The following is a 17,601-nucleotide window of genomic DNA, read 5'->3' on the forward strand; positions in this document are numbered from 1 at the left end:
CAACAATTCGGCTTTTAAAGTGGCCATACCGTATTATACTATGCTATACTTCGTTTTACTCTATCATTATTATATTAAAATATAGTCAATCAAGGATTGGAGTAGACCATTTTAGTCCTCCCTGATTTGAACGGCTTCAACTTGGTAAAGTATTTTGTTTCGGCAATTCTTTGCTCCCAACTCTATCAGAACAGTTTGGGGAAAGGCCTTTTTTCTTCCAGCCTAACTTTACTCCACTGTACAAAAGCAAGGTCCACAAAAGCATCACTGCGAACAACCCTTTCACTGATGGGCAATACTCATATTGTCTTTCAATATCACTTCCTGTAGTTATAATGCCCACATCCACACATCCACTGTATTTCCTAGCTCTATTAAGCTTAAACAAGCAAAATGTAACCTGAATTTAAAGTCTTTTGTTTCTTTCTTTCATTTCTGTGTGGACATTATTTCAAACAGCCCTATAATCAGTGGATACAAGGTAACCAACCGGTCCGCAACCACCAGGCCATGTACTGGTACTGGTACTGGGCTGCCGGCCATTTTGATCTGCACCCCAATCCCCCCCACCATCCCCCGACAAACGATTGGCGCCGATCGCAAAGGCCCGTCCCCTCCCACTCTGGCATGGATTGGTCCATATCTTGGGAAACCCTGGTTTAAAGTAACAGGCAGAGTCCTGAATAGTACTGATATAACCTCTTTGTGCCTTGGAATTTTCTTTTGTCACACAAATCCTGCAAAAGCTGTCTCCTTTTTTATGAGTTGCGTTTGGATTTTTACATATATTAATCGTGGATTTTTTTTTATTCTCTATTGCTCACAACATGTCATACTATTTGTCAACATTAAGTAGACCACAAATTGTGCTCTGGTAATTTCATTTCTAAAAGACTGTACCGCCTAGATCCAGAGCAAAATAGCTGGTTGAGATAGCTTTATTATGCAGTCCCTGTAACTAATGTTGCGACCTGTGAAACTGAGCGGTGCTTGATATATTTGTATGTGGACACATATAGAGTGGGTGTGCATTGATTGAGTTCGACGACAGATTTGAAAAGCTTGAATTAAGGCATTAAAGATTTTTCATTTAAAATCAAATATAGCTGTTTGTAGTTACAGTATATTATATACGGGATGCTTTACGACAGCATACTACTTCTGGCTTCAACGGCGCTTGTATCATTTAGAGGATAAGCTTCTTATCATTGCTTTTCGGCTTAGAGCGTTGTCACACAGAGGTCCTCTAAATGAGTCAGAAAGTCAAAAATCAGCAGTCAGCAGTCAAAAATCTGGTTCCTTATCTCTGGCCTATGTACCATCCATGTTATGATCTTTCAACTTTTATACTGTCGGGTAAATTTGTCAACGCTCTGTCAGTGTCTCAGGCATCCATCCAGACTAATCCTATGTTTTGCAATGCCCATTTTCCAGATGATTGCTTTTTTTCAACAAATACATTGAACATTACAACAGAACATTACAGAGATCTGTTGGTTAACAACCCTGGTTCTTCTGGAAGATGTTTTAAAGATCTTTAAAACATCTTTTTTAAAAAAAAAATTTTTTTAATTTTTAAAAATCTTTAGATTTTTAAAAATCTCTTTCCCAATTGGTGCCGTCTTTCCTAAATAAATTCACTAGGCATCTATACACTTGCTCTAGCTCTTAATGTAATTGAATAAAGACAGACAAAAACATTTATGTTGGAGTTGGTTTTTGCTCTATAAAGTTCATTGATGTTACTGTAGGTGAATGACCTGAAATGACCCGCTTCAAAATGAAATGTAGCCCTCGTGTTCCATTTTATGTATTTTTTGTTTGTCCTAAAGGTGGTTTTACGTTTAAATCCCACAGATTAGTATTTTCACTCTGATCAGTCTGTGTGGAGCTCAAAACCATGCTAAGCTCATGGTCAGTTATTGTAAGTCTTTAAATTGAGCATCTGAACTTGGAAGGCTGGCTCGATTTGAATTTCAGCAAATCATTTTGCTGTCTTCATGCCTTATGGATTGAGTTGCTAGTTGTGATTGTCAGGTTGGATATTCATGTGAAATAAAAAGCAATTGAACGAGTTTGCTCAAGCACCACCCAGGATTGCATCTGACAAGTGTGCAAAATTATCATGCAGTTTATTTTGCCTATTCTGGAAGGAGTACTGTGTATGTAAATACATTAGTTTAGCATGCTCAAAGTGATTTATTTAACTTCAGATGAATTGTGATTGATGACTTTGTGTCATTAAATACCGCGTCTGAAAGGCAGGTGCAAAACAGCATGCAAAATGGTGCCAGTGCAGCAAAGGCAAAATGAGATTAGGTGGGGAGACCTTTCTGCTTGTGCATATATTTTTGAAAGCCGAAATCAAAAAAATATATATCTCGATATATCATCTATTCACAATTACATTTTGGAGCTTCTGAATGATCTCAGTGCTGACTTGCAGGCAGTCACAAGAAGGAGTCATGTCATAATCGCCTGACAAAACTCCTTTTAACTCCGTATTTCTGTGCGTCCGGGTAATTTCAGGGCTCAGTGACGCTTGGTGCTAGCCTCTCCGAGAACAGTTTTCCGGATGTGCGCTCCCAGGTTTTAAAGCAGCAGGATGGGCACATACATGTACTTGCCATGCACTCGAGATGATTGAAATCAAACAAACATGCGATATAGTTATCTTATGTTACTGAGTACTTTGTTTGTTTTTCCCTTCCACAAACACTTTTAATTCCACCAGTCCAAATTTCACTTTGCGCTTGCGGTGCTCTCCCGCTCATCCATGGTGAAAACCATCGGAGCTACCTAAAGCGGAAAACTCTCTTTTAAATAGAGCCGTTGCCACCATTTTTACACCTATTGCCAACAGTGTATGCAATCTGTTTGAGTGACTGCACATGCAATTTAGCATCCACTATTTGGGATCTTACGAAATCAGGCCCCAAATGGGTTATGTTGGTATCACTCAGAGAGGAAGAGACTCAGTGATGCTGAGAAAAATCAATTGACAGATGTGATATCTCAAGCGGCGGAACAGTGGGCGACTGGTTAGCACATCTGCCTCACAGTTCTGAGGATCCGGATTCAAATCAGATCTTGCCAGTGTGGAGTTTGTATGTTCTCCACGTGCCTGCGTAGGTTTTCTCCGGGTACTCCAGTTTCACACCACATCCCAAAAACATGCATGGTAGGTTGATTGAAGACTCTAAATTGCCCGCAGGTGTCAATGTGAGTGTGAATGGTTGTTTGTTTCTATGTGCCCTGCGATTGGCTGGCGACCAGTTCAGGATGTACCCTGCCTCTTGCCCAAAGTCAGCTGGGATAGCCTCCAGCACGCCCGCGACACTAGTGAGGCTAAGTGGAATGGAAAATGGATAAAAATATCAAGCACTTTTTAGATTACTATATTGCTTTCTCATTTTGGGAAGTGGAAAGATGACTCAACTGAAAGCCAATGTCTCTCTTTCATGTATTTGCTGGGTTGGCATAGTGCACAAAAACAGCAAAACTTGCATAAGTAGGCTTGATTTAGCTGAGAACGACTGGCTGAAGTTTAATTCAATTCTGCATGTGTGAACTGACCAGCGCAAAGAGTACATTTCTTTTCCCTCTCAAGGACATCTTTCAGAACTCTGAAGCACGTGGTATCTTTTTGCTTGTAGTTTATTGTTAGAAACATATAATTCTGACCTACAATAAGACATACAGTGTACAACCCATGTTTGGCTAGGTGTTGTTCCCTTTAAGTCATGTGCAGTAGGTGGTGTCTAGCCCGCATATCACATCTTGTTATGAATCATATTGTACAGAGATCTGATTTATACAGAGAGTTTCTGTGTATCATATTTTTTTATCAGTGTATCAAGCTTCTGTATTGTATCGGCCATGCTGATTGAGACGCACACTGCTGCCTCAACTTGATTGTATCAAATCTAGCACTCTGAATATGACAGCGATGCTTGGAACCTTTTTTTACATTTTTTAAATTGTTTACTGGGCTGTTACATAAGAGTGCAGTACTTTATCAGTGGATTGTGTAATTTAGAAATACCCAGTAGACTGATTTCCAAAATACAACTTTAAAGGGACTGTGGGTCGCAATGGTCCATATTTCAATAAGTTGATTTTATGTATTTTTTTGCTCTGGAAAATGAAACTGGCAGTCATTTCCAATAATACCAATCCATTTTGGAGCAATTGGTGAAAAAATAATAACGCCCATTTTTCATCACCAAAATTGACAAGCGGCAGTCATTAACTCATATTTTATATACCGTAGCTGTCGGGTGGAATTCCCTCACCTCCAAAATGACAACCTTTCAGATAATTAAAAAAAAAAAAAAAAAAAAAGACAGCTTGCTTGAGTTCCCAAACACTGCTCTGTTCAAGTTGGTAAGATACCTTATATTGTTGTCATACGTATATCGTTGTCTTATATGAACAGCTATCGCACATGAACAACAGCCAGCACCTCAAATAGATTAAAAAAAAAAAAACGAAACACATTAAAATGTTTCACTATCACTATTTTCACTCGTTATTATCTAAAAAAAAAACCATCCAGATTTTCAATATAGGCAAACATTATACAGCAGAATACATAGTAGTTCAATGAGGAAATGTCCTCATCTTATCCACTTGACAATGTGGGCGGCCCAAAGTCTGGTTGAAAAGCAAATATTTAATCAGAAAACAAGCCTAAAATTACTACTGAGTCTGTTTTGGCAGGGATTTTTTTTTTCTGCAAACATCATTTGTAAGTCCAGAACCATTAAATAAGTGCCAATGTTCACAGGATTAGCTGGCTCCTACAACGAAAAAATGGCTTCTGTCATCCCTTTGTTATCATTGAGAATAAAAGGTTTGCCTTAAATAGCATCCTTGGCAGAAATGGGAGGCAATTACGCTAAAGAGAGAGGTGGAAAGTAGCGGTGAAGAGGCTGATGTTCAGTCTTTTAGTGGTACAGTTGCTCTTAAGAACTGATGGAAAAGCTGCTGTAATGAATGTTGCCACCAGTATACAATATAGTAAAGAAATATTGATGTACAGTATGATACAATTTATTGATAAACATTATATTAGTTTTCATACATTCAGCAGGTATGCATTTTTACCTCACACTAATGAAGTCATAAACTCTGAACACAATTTAGCATGATAGACAAAAAATATAATATTTGGTTAAATCTGTTATCGTGTCAAACCAAGTTCCATCCGGATCTGATCCAGTTCTTGCATTTGGCAGCAGTTTAAATCTGACAGAGTGAACCCCATTTCTCACATTTGGATCAGACCAGAATTAATTTATTGTGCTAATGTCATATCTTATGACAGTTTTTTTTTTATGATTTGGGATTCTGTTTCTGGATTTGCCAACTTTTTCAAAGGGGTTTTGACGAACGCAGGTTCGCTTGTAACTGCTTAACGTGTTTGAAGGCGCTGTCACAAGTCCAATTCTATTTATAACACCGATTCTTCTTGTACAACCCACTTTTAACTGCATTTAGATGTTGTTTGCTTCTCTTTGTGTTATTTCTTAAAATGAGCAGACAGAAGATTATTTCTGTTCGTCACTCAATGTTCCTTGCATTTGGCTCACAATCGCTGTAACAATGGGCTGGCGCCATTAGATGGTTTAGTTCTTACATAAGTTGTTTCAAGGTGGACGACTGGTTAGCACATCTGCCTCACAGCTCTGAGGACCCGGGTTCAAACCCGGCCTAGCCTGTGTGGAGTTTGCACGTTCTCCCTGTGCCTGTGTGGGTTTTCTCCGGTACTCCGGTTTCCTCCCACATCCCCAAAACATTGTATGGTAGGTTAATTGAAGAATGTAAATTGCCCGGAGGTGTGAATGTGAGTATGAATGGTTGTTTGTTTATATGTGCCCTGCGATTGGCTGGCGACCAGTTCAGGGTGTGCCCTGCCTCTTGCCCAGAGTCAGCTGTTATAAGCTCCAGCACGCTGGCGACCCTAGTGAGGATAAGGATGATTGAATTAATGAATAAGTTGTTTCAATAGTTACCAACTGTTCCAAATCCTCAAGTCCTAGAGTTTTACGTCATTAATCCTCAAACAAAAGCAGAACAGATTTGAAATGTGGATCTAGTTGAGGGGGTCCTTCAGTGAATTCTGGCACTTCCCGAGCGTATCCTTTTTCCTGTGTCTGGTGGTTTTGAATTACCAGTGGAGGGGCAAGTCTGGGGTCTCTTGTTACACTCTTCGCCTTAATGTGTGTGGCCTATAAATCGTGCCAGTATTGGCAATTTGGTGGGCAGCAGTCTCTGCGCATACTCTTTATAGAGGCAGGAAATTGAGTTCTGTATACACACACACACGGACACACAGACACACACTTTTGCACAGGATCCACCATTTAGTTTACTTAATGTTAACTGAAATGAGGTAAGCTATATTTATGCAATCATTTTACTCATGGAGAGAAGTCTATGCACCGTTGTCCCTGAGGGAATGTTAAATACAGCTTAGGAAAGTGGAATGATCTCAAATAACCTTAAGAATGCTGCACAGCAGAGCTTTTGGCACAGTTGAGCTTTTATACATTTTAAAGAAAACAAAGGAGCCTAAAACCTATTCTTTATTATTTGTCACACATCAATTGTCTTTTTCAGTTCATGTTAGGGAGTTGTTGCTTAGCAGGTCCTTGTCTCACGTTCTCAGATGTTTGTGGTATACAATGAATACTTGACTGGTGAGGTGGGCCAGAAAAGTTCCGGTAATGGTGTCACAAATGATATTTCAAATCCAAGCTACAAACTACACCTTTTCCCGTTCCAGGTAATCCCCCTGGTGTCTATGGGAGCTCATGTCTCCTTCCTAACTCCACCCTGCTCGATACGTTGAAAGCGACCGGGACGATTTTCCCACGCCGCCGTATTAAGGAGTGTCTCAGTTGTCTTAAACACACATCAAGGTTCGAGGAGCAACCATAGAGGAGGTTCCACTGGCTATCTTAATTCGAGGAACCACCGATGTATCCTATGGGGAAGTCTTGTAGCTCCTTGACAGTGATACCGTGTGTACCAGTTGGATCGTAAATTGAGCTAAAAATTTAATAAACTTCAGTTTTTGTCATTCCACGATTATAATAGTTTGAATATACATATCTTTCTGATATGTCTGTTCTATTTTGGGCAGTATTTAATACTAAAATGACTAAATTACACTGGATATGTGGCCATTTTTATCCAATGCATTTAGGCACATAAAGAAAATAACGTGGTTCTACACTGTTTTTGCATTCAACGTAATACATGAGCAACATATCAACACTGTATAAGCGAGGGATGTGGGTGGGGGGCAGATCGCGTGCTGTTTAAGACCCCTCACAATCATCTCTGCATCTGAAAATTTCTGAAGAGTAACCATGTTGATCGACTTTGGCTTTAATCCAACACACAAGCAGAAAGTGATATATGGTGATAGTAATTATTCAGTCGCGGAGGTGTTTTTTTTTAGTCGTTATTTAACAATATGTCAAACATAGCAGTAGTGCACTATACAGTACATGTAACATAATGGGCAAACATTACATAAACCAATTTTAAACATACTAAGGGTTAAAAGTCAAAATTGAATTAAAAAAGATTCAAGACACAGAAATGGGAACACACTTTCAATATTTTGACAACTTTCTGAGCAGCAGACTGTATATTGACATGAAATACAGTTCAGTTAGTGTATTCTTTTTCAACTGACTTGTCACGCTTTACAAAGCTAAAAAGAGAGTTTATTTGTGACACACTTCAATGACTCGACGTCATCTTTAGTTGCCGTCACCATGGAATGACGTCACCAAGGAACAATCCTCTCAGTTCTGCAAATGTTGTCCATTCTCCAGCCTCACATTCTCCAGCCTCACCTCTGTCAATCTCCTTGTCTCCTTGATGGGATTTCTAGTGGGAGGTGGCTAACGTAAAGAGAAGAGCGCTGCCCGAGGAAGTTTCAAACAAGCCCTATCGGCTATCGCACTTTACCAGCTTTCTTTGCCATGCTTTCATGCACTCCTGGAATGATTTTTTCGGTATTCTCCGCAGCTACTTCGTCACTGCCATCTTGATTTCGTCCACCTCTTCTAAACGGATACCCTTGATGAACCCGTTGAGTTTAGGAAAGTGGAAAATAATCACACTGAGCCAGGTCAGGTGAATAGGGAGATCGCTCCAGCATGGCAATGTTCTTCTCGTCAAGAAATTGTCGGATACTCAGGGCATTGTGAGCAGACCCGTTGTCGTGGTGAAGCTGCGAGTTGTCCTGCCTCGACTCTAAGCTCTTTTCATGCACTGAACGACGCAAACACTGCAGGATCTCTTTGGAGACGTGCTGGTTGACTGTTTGGCCCACACTGAAGGAGAAAACTCATAATATGTACTTTGGTCAATCAGGTTTATATTTTTTGTCATGTTATATTTAAGACTTCCAAAGGCTTGCATTTGCAACAACGATTGTATTGCATCTAGTGTCTTCTTATTTACTTTCTGTTATGAATTACACTGCTGTATAGATGCTAAACCGCACTTGTTGGGCCTTGTTTAAGTATTTCCTAACAACAATTTATTCACTGAGCAACAGGTTCTCAGATACAAAAAGAAGCAGTCCGAGCGCATAAGTGCAATTTAATGATATTCTTCTTCTTCGTGTCCAGTTGCTAAGCAACATGCATCATTCTTTCTTCAGCCTCACCTCCCAAAAGAAACATCGTTACATGATTGACATAAAGAGCTAAGGAATTATAGCAGGGTTTGCAAAACCACTGGGGTTAAAAGTAATTCCTATTCAAGCATGAAAACGTTTTTACAGCCCTCCTGCTTAGAAAAAAGTAAGTGTTCCAATAAAACAAAGACCTGGGATCATTTGGAGAGTGTTAATCATTTCTTATTGGGCGGTCCAAGCAAGAGGGCACGACTGTTGCAGTTTAGTAGTTAAACCGATTGTGCAAGTCACCTGGGCTAGTCTAACATCCTGAGAGATGGCCATGGATGGGAGTCTATTATTCTGGTACCATTAATGTTAACATTTGTTCTCCTACCATCAGATAAAAGGAGGGAATTGCAAAAATTGCTACATGAAACACAGTGTCTCCAGGTTTGAAATGAAATCCATTCAGGGCAGGAAAACGTCACTTTTACCCTCACCGAGTTCATTTTCGTCTGTGAAAATAGAATTTGATGCATGATGCCTACTTCCAGGAGATGGCAGAGAATACTCAAGATGCATTTTGCAAACACATTTCTTAAATCCTACTTAAGATAGGCATACACTGTTTAAATCAAGCCCCATTCTAAGGCGGCTGACTCACTTTGAATCTGGGCTAATTTGAGGTAACAAGCGAGTGTTTGGCATCCACCAATTTTCTGTACCACGTATGCTGTTCAATGTCACGACAAGGACTGCACCCTTTCACAGCGGACTTAGAGCAAATCGACTGATCCCCAGTCAGTCACAGTGTGATTGCCAATGGCGCGGGCACGAAAGAAAAGTCTGTTATGTGTGAACCACGACACTCCCAACTGCCTCCGGAGAGTGTGAGCAATGAAATCGTTAGTTTTGACTTTCCCTAGCAGGTTACCAAGTGAGGCAAAGCCTGTTGCACTTTAAAAACAACGCAACTTTAGGCATTTCAAAAATATAGGCAATCACTGAGGTTTTCATTGTTAACTACTTCAACAAGCAATCAACACTTCTGAGTATGAACAGAGCTAAGGCAAAACATGGTTATTGATTTTTGTCCAATACTGCATAAAATTTGTAATCTACAATTGTATATTTTGGCAAATAATCACACTGAGCCAGGTCTATCGTTTGTATTGTTACTTTGATAAGTGGGATATTACGTTAGCGCTGTTGCTACACTATTGTAGCGCCCGAGACGGTAACACAAGCACAGTTGCATTTCTATTATGTCATCCCTCTGCCTGCCGTGACTAATCAATTCACACTCATTCCAAATGTTACACGAATGTAGCAGTTGGATTAAATGTGGGTTGATTGGCTATGCCTGGAGAGTGGCACGCAGGGATGTCGTGTTGAAGAGGGGACTCTTGTTCAGTTAAAGAGTCTGTGCAGCGGGCACATGGACCAATAAAGTATGATTTTCTGAGGTTTTGTGCGCCAAGAGCGACTTTAGACATCTTACACCTCGGACTCGAACATTTTTGGACAATGAATGAAGGTCACTGTAACTGCAGCAACGCTGTTACTTTGCTGTAATATTTTGACATCACCCGCAAATACTTGTCTGTCACTGTTGCAGGAGCATGGATATAAACAACATTGTACATTACACTACATTACAATGGACACAACAACAGTCTACATTCCTTGAAAATTAATCATAAAGACTGGTTGTATGCCGTAGTGACACAGGAGGAGGGCTCTTTTGAGAATCGATTATCCTGGAGATATTGCCTTGCCGAACCAAGTAATCGCCCTCCCGGGTTTTATGTAGAGACAGAACAGCTGGTTCTACAACAATACCCAACTCTCATCCATCCATCCATTTTCTGAGCCGCTTCTCCTCACTAGGGTTGGGGGGGGGTGCTGGAGCCTATCCCAGCTGTCATCGGGCAGGAGGCGGGGTACACCCTGAACTGGTTGCCAGGTAATCGCAGGGCACATAGAAACATAGCACATAGAAATATATATATATATATATATATATATATATATATATATATAAAGTAAAGTAAAGTAAAGTAAAGTACTTGGTCAGTTCAGTGTTTTAAGTGACACAATTAAATCACATGTGAAGCAGTTCAGCTTCTCTAATCACACTTATAATTGGCTGCATGCTTGCAAAGAGCAGTGGCAAATCAGCAGACACAGAGCTGATTCAACCCTATTTCACATCTACCGAAAATGTGATAATCAGGTCAAGGGCTCCCTTAAGAAGGAGAGACAATTCATGGCTCCACTTAACAAGGTAGCGCAAGTTTAATATGCGCTGTTGTCCAGGAGTGCCCCATAAGGAGTACTTTCACTTACACTCTTTATTCTCTTTATTAGCCCCTATTAGATCACCGGTAATTGTTTACAGTGTTGGTTGTTGTGTAGAGCTGTTTATTGTTATTATGCTGATTGAATCAGTGGTGATATTAAGCGTGTGCATGTTGGGGTGTTTGTTTAATTACTGCAGTATTAAAGGACTGTCACTCCATCCCTCTGCATCTCTGCCTGCTTTTGATTGTTCCAGTGATCCAGCCTTTGTCCTTATTGGGAACTGTGTGATGTCAATTTTAACTTAGCTTTGTCTGAGAAAAGGCATGTTTTGAGTTAATCTCATTCCATTCATTGTACGTAGTCACATTTCTGCTTACCAATCGACTGACTGTAGCTTCACCCTCGAGGTAGCATTAAACGACTGATGTTACCTTTTAAAAAGGTGCCAAAAAGTGGTGCGTTTTTCATGGAAACGTTTTTGTCCAGTGTACCAGTGTAAACAGCTGGGATAGGCTCCAGTGGAAGCGCTATAGACAACGGATGGATGGATGAAACTGGATGTATGGAAGCTCTTCCGTTAAAATATCTTAAATCAAAGCAGAAAGTCTACACTTCAGTCACATATTGATTGTTTTGTTTCAAATCCGCTGTGGTTGGATTTGGAAGGCAAAATCATAAAAACTCACTGTCCAAATACTTCTCCTATCTGTACATGTTTAGTTAGACCTTAACTTAATTGGTAAAAATGACAAATTTGCAAAATGTTCATGATTTCAGATGAAGTGGTATTCACTAATTGTATTTTTCAAGTCAAAAACTGAATGTAGACACAAAATGAGTGATGGTGTTTGTGAATCAATTGTAAAAAGTGAAAAATCTTTTGACTTGCTTCCACATTCCAGTGCAGTGTAAATTTACCTGCAAACATGCAATTCAAAATGTTCGAAAATTGCTTTGGGTACTGGCAGACAATCACAGTAATGAAGGTTGGAGAGGGAGCCACGTTGAGAAATTATTTTCCTTCCAGCATCTCTGAAATAAGGAATTTATCTTGCTATTGTTCAATGAGACAGCAAAACATATTCTGCATAATTTATTTCCAGCAATCATTATGGTTTGGCGACTTAGAGGCATGCAAAATGCTGGCTCAAGGAATTGTCTGTCAGACCAATCATGTCTTTGTCACTTGCATTGGGTGTGAGTGGAAAAGGCAAACAACGTTAGCTGGAGCATGCACCTCTTTCAATGTTAATGAAGCTTTGCGAGTGTTTCAAAAGTGCATTCCTTAAATTCTAGCAACACCACAACAAACCTGCTCTTAGTTGCTGTCATTGTTTTAAACACTGCAGGTGTTTCAAGTGAGTTGTTTTTACTCAAACGTTAGTTAATCTCTTGCATTATATTTTATAGTGAATTATTAGTTGGCTTGAGTGAATTGTCTTTGACTGATGCAGCTATGGGAAGTTGAGCTATATCCACACAGACACCTCCTCCGCCCACCGGACAGGGCAGCATTGTCAAAAGAAGGACTGAGGTCTAGCAATATGAGAATGTAGAATATTTTGTATTCTGTTTGTGTGATGTCATTCACAACTTTGAGGGCTGTTTCTGTACTATGGTTGGGGTGGAAACTCATCTAGATGAGTATTTTCATGTGAGTTAGTTTTTAGTTAAATGTAAACTACTTTATTTCTTTATATTTTGCTAACAGATAGTAATTTGGAGATGGGCTTGTAATTGGCATTGACACTTGGATCCAAATGATTATTTTTCAAGAGTAGTGCTATGGGACCTGACTGAAGAGACCAGCTAATGATATCTAAGACCTTCATTGCGAAACAGTTAAAAACTGTTTCAAAACATTTTTTTGGGTCAAATAGTGATTAGCCGTTGGAGAAACATACACTGGACTTTAAAAACCTTAAAAATCTTCTAATCAGTTTAATAAGCAAAGTGACTGCTATAACGTTTAAAATTGAAGTGCTGATTGAAACCGAAGCCCCTTGACCTAATATCAACAACATTGTTTAAACCCTCCCAGGGACCAGTTTTTCTCTTGTTTATTATGTTGACCTCAGCATTCTGTCCTAAAAAAATCTCTTCCAGTCACATTCCTCCCTTAAAGGTCATTTTTGTGAAGAAATGCCTCTCAGGTGTATATGTTAAAAAAAAATAACATGATATGTGTAGACCCCGATAAATGTTAGAAACGTGTGCAGTCAGCTGTGAATGATGAATTATATTTGTTCCCAGTATAAGTGTGTCCTTTTGTTTTCTCTTGTAGAAAAACCTGACTCTGAGGCCCCAGGAGCGCAGAGTGAACCAGGTTGTGCCCTTATGCAAGAAAAAGTCAGCCAGGGTCCCCAATGGCCTGAGCCTGGAGCCCTTTAAGAACAACTATCGCCATCATCAGCCATCGGACCAGGAGAACAATCCTCGTCTGGCACACCCACGAAGCCAGAAGAAGAAACACCTGAGCAAGAAACGCACAATGGTGAGTGTTGATATCACCTTGATCGTATACATAGTATATGGAAGCTGGTGCTAGGCTCTCCCTGCACTTTCAAGCAACACAGCCACCAATCACACCTTAGTTAGTTAGTTAGAGCTCTCGATCCCATGAGGCACATTAGGTCGCAATTGCGGTTTCAGTAATCTGTACTTTTTTATGGGAGCAGGTGTTTGGCCCACTGCTCAACCTTAGCACCTAGCTAGTATTCCTAAGCGGTCTCCCATCCAAGTACTAACCCGGACCGACCCTGTTTAGCTTCTGAGATTGGACGAGATCGGGGGGGCATGTGGGGATCGGGTCGAATCGTGCCTTAAGAGTGTATTAAACCTCCTTTCTGGAATACCTCCCGCTGCTCTTCAAAATGTTTGGTGTTTCAATACCCGCAGTTGTTTTTGTTTTGAGGGTAAATTTAACCTAGATTAATCGATTCATTAGGACGTTAAAGATTTTTCTTTGAATCACGTGGTGTTAGCCCGGTACACTCTGTCTGTTGTTTTGTGGCACTTTTACTTTGGAAGCTACCTCAGATTTGCTGTTATATGTACGTGGATGTCGTTCAGGCAGCTGGCTGAGAGAAACCAACTCAGATCAGCCAAGACTACATTCACAGTTTCTTTCATATCCACTCAAAGGCTTGCAGATGTATCAGTACTAAAACACTCACCACATTCACACCCACCTTCCCATTCTCTCTCTCTCTTTCTCTCTCTCTCTCTCTCTCTCTCTCTCTCTCTCTCTCTCTCTCTCTCTCACCTACTCATCCACATATTGTATGTGCTGACACAAATCCAGCATGGTTTTCCTTGACTCTTAACCATAATCATCACAACAACGATGGTTAAGAGTAGTGTTGGGAACGATAAACCGATGCGACCATATATCCGTTTGCAAAAGTGCGAGATACGACTGCATTGGTAACGGACTCACCAGGAATCCTTCGATACATTGGTTGCATGGCTGTGGATCGGATGTCGCAAGGCTAGGAATCGGTTGGCTGAGACTTTACAGTTTTCATCTCTTAACCCTCCTGTTATGTTCATTTGTCAGGAACATCAATGATGTTTCCTGACATGTTTAATTATCCAAAAGATGTCCGAAACCAAAAAAATCCCAACAAGCGTTGTTGATATTTCATTACTAACTCCATTACTACCTATTCTATCAATATTTAATGCAATCGTGTTCCTTACCTCTCACAGGTAATGGTTTAATTAGGATAATTCACTTGTTTTTCATTTTAAAAAAATTGGTGTGTGTGTGTGTGTGTGAGTGAGACTAAGTCTCACAGTTGCAAAGAAAGAAATAGTTTGACATTTCTGACAGCTTTTTACCTCCGGTTTGACTGGTGGGTCAAATTGACCCGAACAGTATCTATGCGATAAACATGCAGGGGGTGGTTACAAATATGTGAGGTGAACCATTTTCATTTTATATGTTGATTACACTAACTCAGGTAAGCAGAAGAAGTTTCATCCTGCATAAATACTTTTAACGATTTTTCCTAGATATTTTTGACTCGTAACATAACAGGAGGGCTAAAATAAGCGAGAGAGGTCTTGCGCTATGCGCCACAGACGTAACAAATTACTGCTTCTTCGTGAGCCCATTCAGTCCACTTATACGTTCCAGTGTTGGTGCTTTGCGACTCAAAAAAGAACCTACGAGAGGACACAGAGCCAGGTATGTCCCGAAGCTAACACAATCGCCAGTCGAACTAAGCTATTCATCGCGACTTAAAGTTCAAAAAGTCACTCGGCACTCAGCAAGCAATGCGATTGTTAAAAAAATAATAATAATAAAAAATGAAATAAAAGGCAAGCGTGTGTGAAGTGGTAGTCCTAGCTTCAATGGTACCGTGTGCTAGAATAATTGTTTGTGCCACTTATGTTCTCTACAAAATACATTGTTGTGGTCTATTTAAATAATTATTTATTTATATAGATATATAATATATTGTGTTGTTTATTTTTTACAGTGCCATAAAACTACAATTCTCAGAGATAAATGGTCTTTGACATGTTCGAAAATAGGGTTACACAAATGTGATTTTATAGAATTGGGTTAAGTGAAGTCATGGTTCTTTATGATTCACGTATTATCTACAGTTTTACATATTATCCGGATAGGTGTGTGTACGTGTATGTGTGTGTGTGTGTGTGTGTGTGTGTGTGTATATATATATATATATAGATGTTGATGGCTTAATCAACTTTGGTGCTCAGTAAAAAAAATGCTTCATTGTCAGACTTTATGACATACATAATTAAAAATCTCTGCTGCACTATTCACCACCCCTTTTTGTCCTTTCTGGAGTGGAACAAGCTTTCGTTATCTTGTAGAACCATTTTCTCTGGCTTCACTATACATAAACGTTAAAACATTGTCCTCCCACAAGGTAACATTTTAAATGTCAGGCGGTTGTCTCACATTTAACTTCTCCATTAAGAAAAGCTACAGTCTGAAGAGAGTCAACCTATTATCAACCTTTGGCTTTTAGGGGTAAGAGTAAAAAGTGATGAGAGAACATTTGGTGTTGACCAAAAACAAGGATGTAACTCTCTGTAATGATGTAATCTCTGGCACAGTTGAAATATATGAAGATTTTGTAGAATGTTCTCCATTGCCTCTGACTTTGAGCTCAGGCAGATTTTTAAGAAGAATTAAGCTACAGGAAACGGTAATTGTTCATGAAAAATAATGAAGATTATAAAGGGACCGAGTAATCCCTCATTCATGGTGGGGTGACGTTCCAGACCAACCCCGCGATAGATGTAATCCATTTTTTGTACCGCTTATCCTCACTAGGGTCGCGGGTGTGCTGGAGCCTATCCCAGCTATCTTCGGACGAGAGGCGGGGTACACCCTGAACTGGTCGCCAGTCAATTGCAGGGCACATAGAAACAAACAACCATTTGCACTCACATTCACACCTACGGGCAATTTAGAGTCTTCAATTTACCTACCACGCATATTTTTGGGATGTGGGAGGAAACCGGAGGACCTGGAGAAAACACGCAAACTCCACACAGGCGAGGTCGGATTTGAACCCCGGTCTTCAGAACTGTGAGGCAGATGTGCTGACCAGTTGAGCACCGTGCCGCCATTCTAGCCAACTTGGGGATGCCCTCTTGACGTTCCACAGTTCTGTAATATCATGACTATCTGCGACTAAATGTGTGTGACTTTAAAAGGGTGGACCTGGCCTGTTGAGTGGCATGGGACAAGGTGAATCAAATTGTAGAGTTGGCTGGCTGTTAACTGGCTAAACTGTTAGCCAGTCTTGTTTTGAGTGACGTGAGTTGTGGCAAACGGCAGGTCATGTGTGAATATGTGTTTCTTTATTTGGTTACCTTTGGTCCATAAAGCCATTGAAAGCGTCTGTGTCTATCCGTCTATGTGTGGAGGGATTAGAATTTGTTCTTACTAGCAGTTGTAGGCTATATTAATTTAGCTACCGGTATTTATTTTATTGTAATGTGCTGTTGTGTAACTTAAGCCAGTTGTACTTTGCAATAGGCATCCTGTACTTTAGCTTCTTTTCTTGAGTGTAGAATGTTTTCAAACTTTGGACATTCTCTGTCTTTAGCACACTGTTTCCACCTGACTCGCACGTAAATACCCTGTTGTAGAGCGAATTTCAATATACTTTAAGTACAATAAACAAATGCAATGCAGTGAAGCTGCTCGGAGTGAACCGCAATATAGCAGGAGAAGACTGTTTGCATTGTTTCACGTGATCAGCTCAAGGATGGATTTTTCCATCTCCATTTGTCTGTTTCCCATCATTCTCAAGAACATAATTGCCTTTAATAGTAAACCACTTTGATTAGCTCGTGTTCCTTTAGCAATTTACATTTCTAATGCGTGTGGGAAACAAAAAAAAAACAACCTTTTGTCATGCCCTTGTTTTGTTTCTTAAATCTTATTACCATGCCAAAACTCTGTTTACGGAACATTGGCCGTGGATCACATTATTTGTTCGCAGCTTCCCACACTGGTATAGACTCTGTTTGTGTGGTGTGCTTGTTCTCGTTGGCTCAACGATGTTGGAGCATGGGCCTGTGGTGTATGATGGTTTTTACAGTGGCGCGAGTGAACAGAGGGGCATGCTGTGAGGTCCATCTGCTCTCTGGCGCTG

At 40.1% G+C, this 17,601-nt stretch overlaps 1 protein-coding gene across 11 annotated transcripts in view; it reads left to right on the plus strand.

The window, feature by feature from the left end:
- auts2a (activator of transcription and developmental regulator AUTS2 a) overlaps positions 1–17,601 on the plus strand; it is a 316,982-nt gene that overhangs the window by 59,053 nt on the left and 240,328 nt on the right. For all 11 annotated transcript variants that reach the window (XM_061702005.1, XM_061702003.1, XM_061702011.1 and 8 more), the window contains one exon: positions 13,236–13,445. In XM_061702005.1, the coding sequence (XP_061557989.1) occupies positions 13,236–13,445 (210 nt within the window). The remainder of the gene's footprint in view (positions 1–13,235; positions 13,446–17,601) is intronic.

The sequence above is a fragment of the Phycodurus eques genome, chromosome 17, assembly GCF_024500275.1.
Source record: "Phycodurus eques isolate BA_2022a chromosome 17, UOR_Pequ_1.1, whole genome shotgun sequence".
In the NCBI taxonomy this organism is placed as follows: Eukaryota; Metazoa; Chordata; class Actinopteri; order Syngnathiformes; family Syngnathidae; genus Phycodurus; species Phycodurus eques.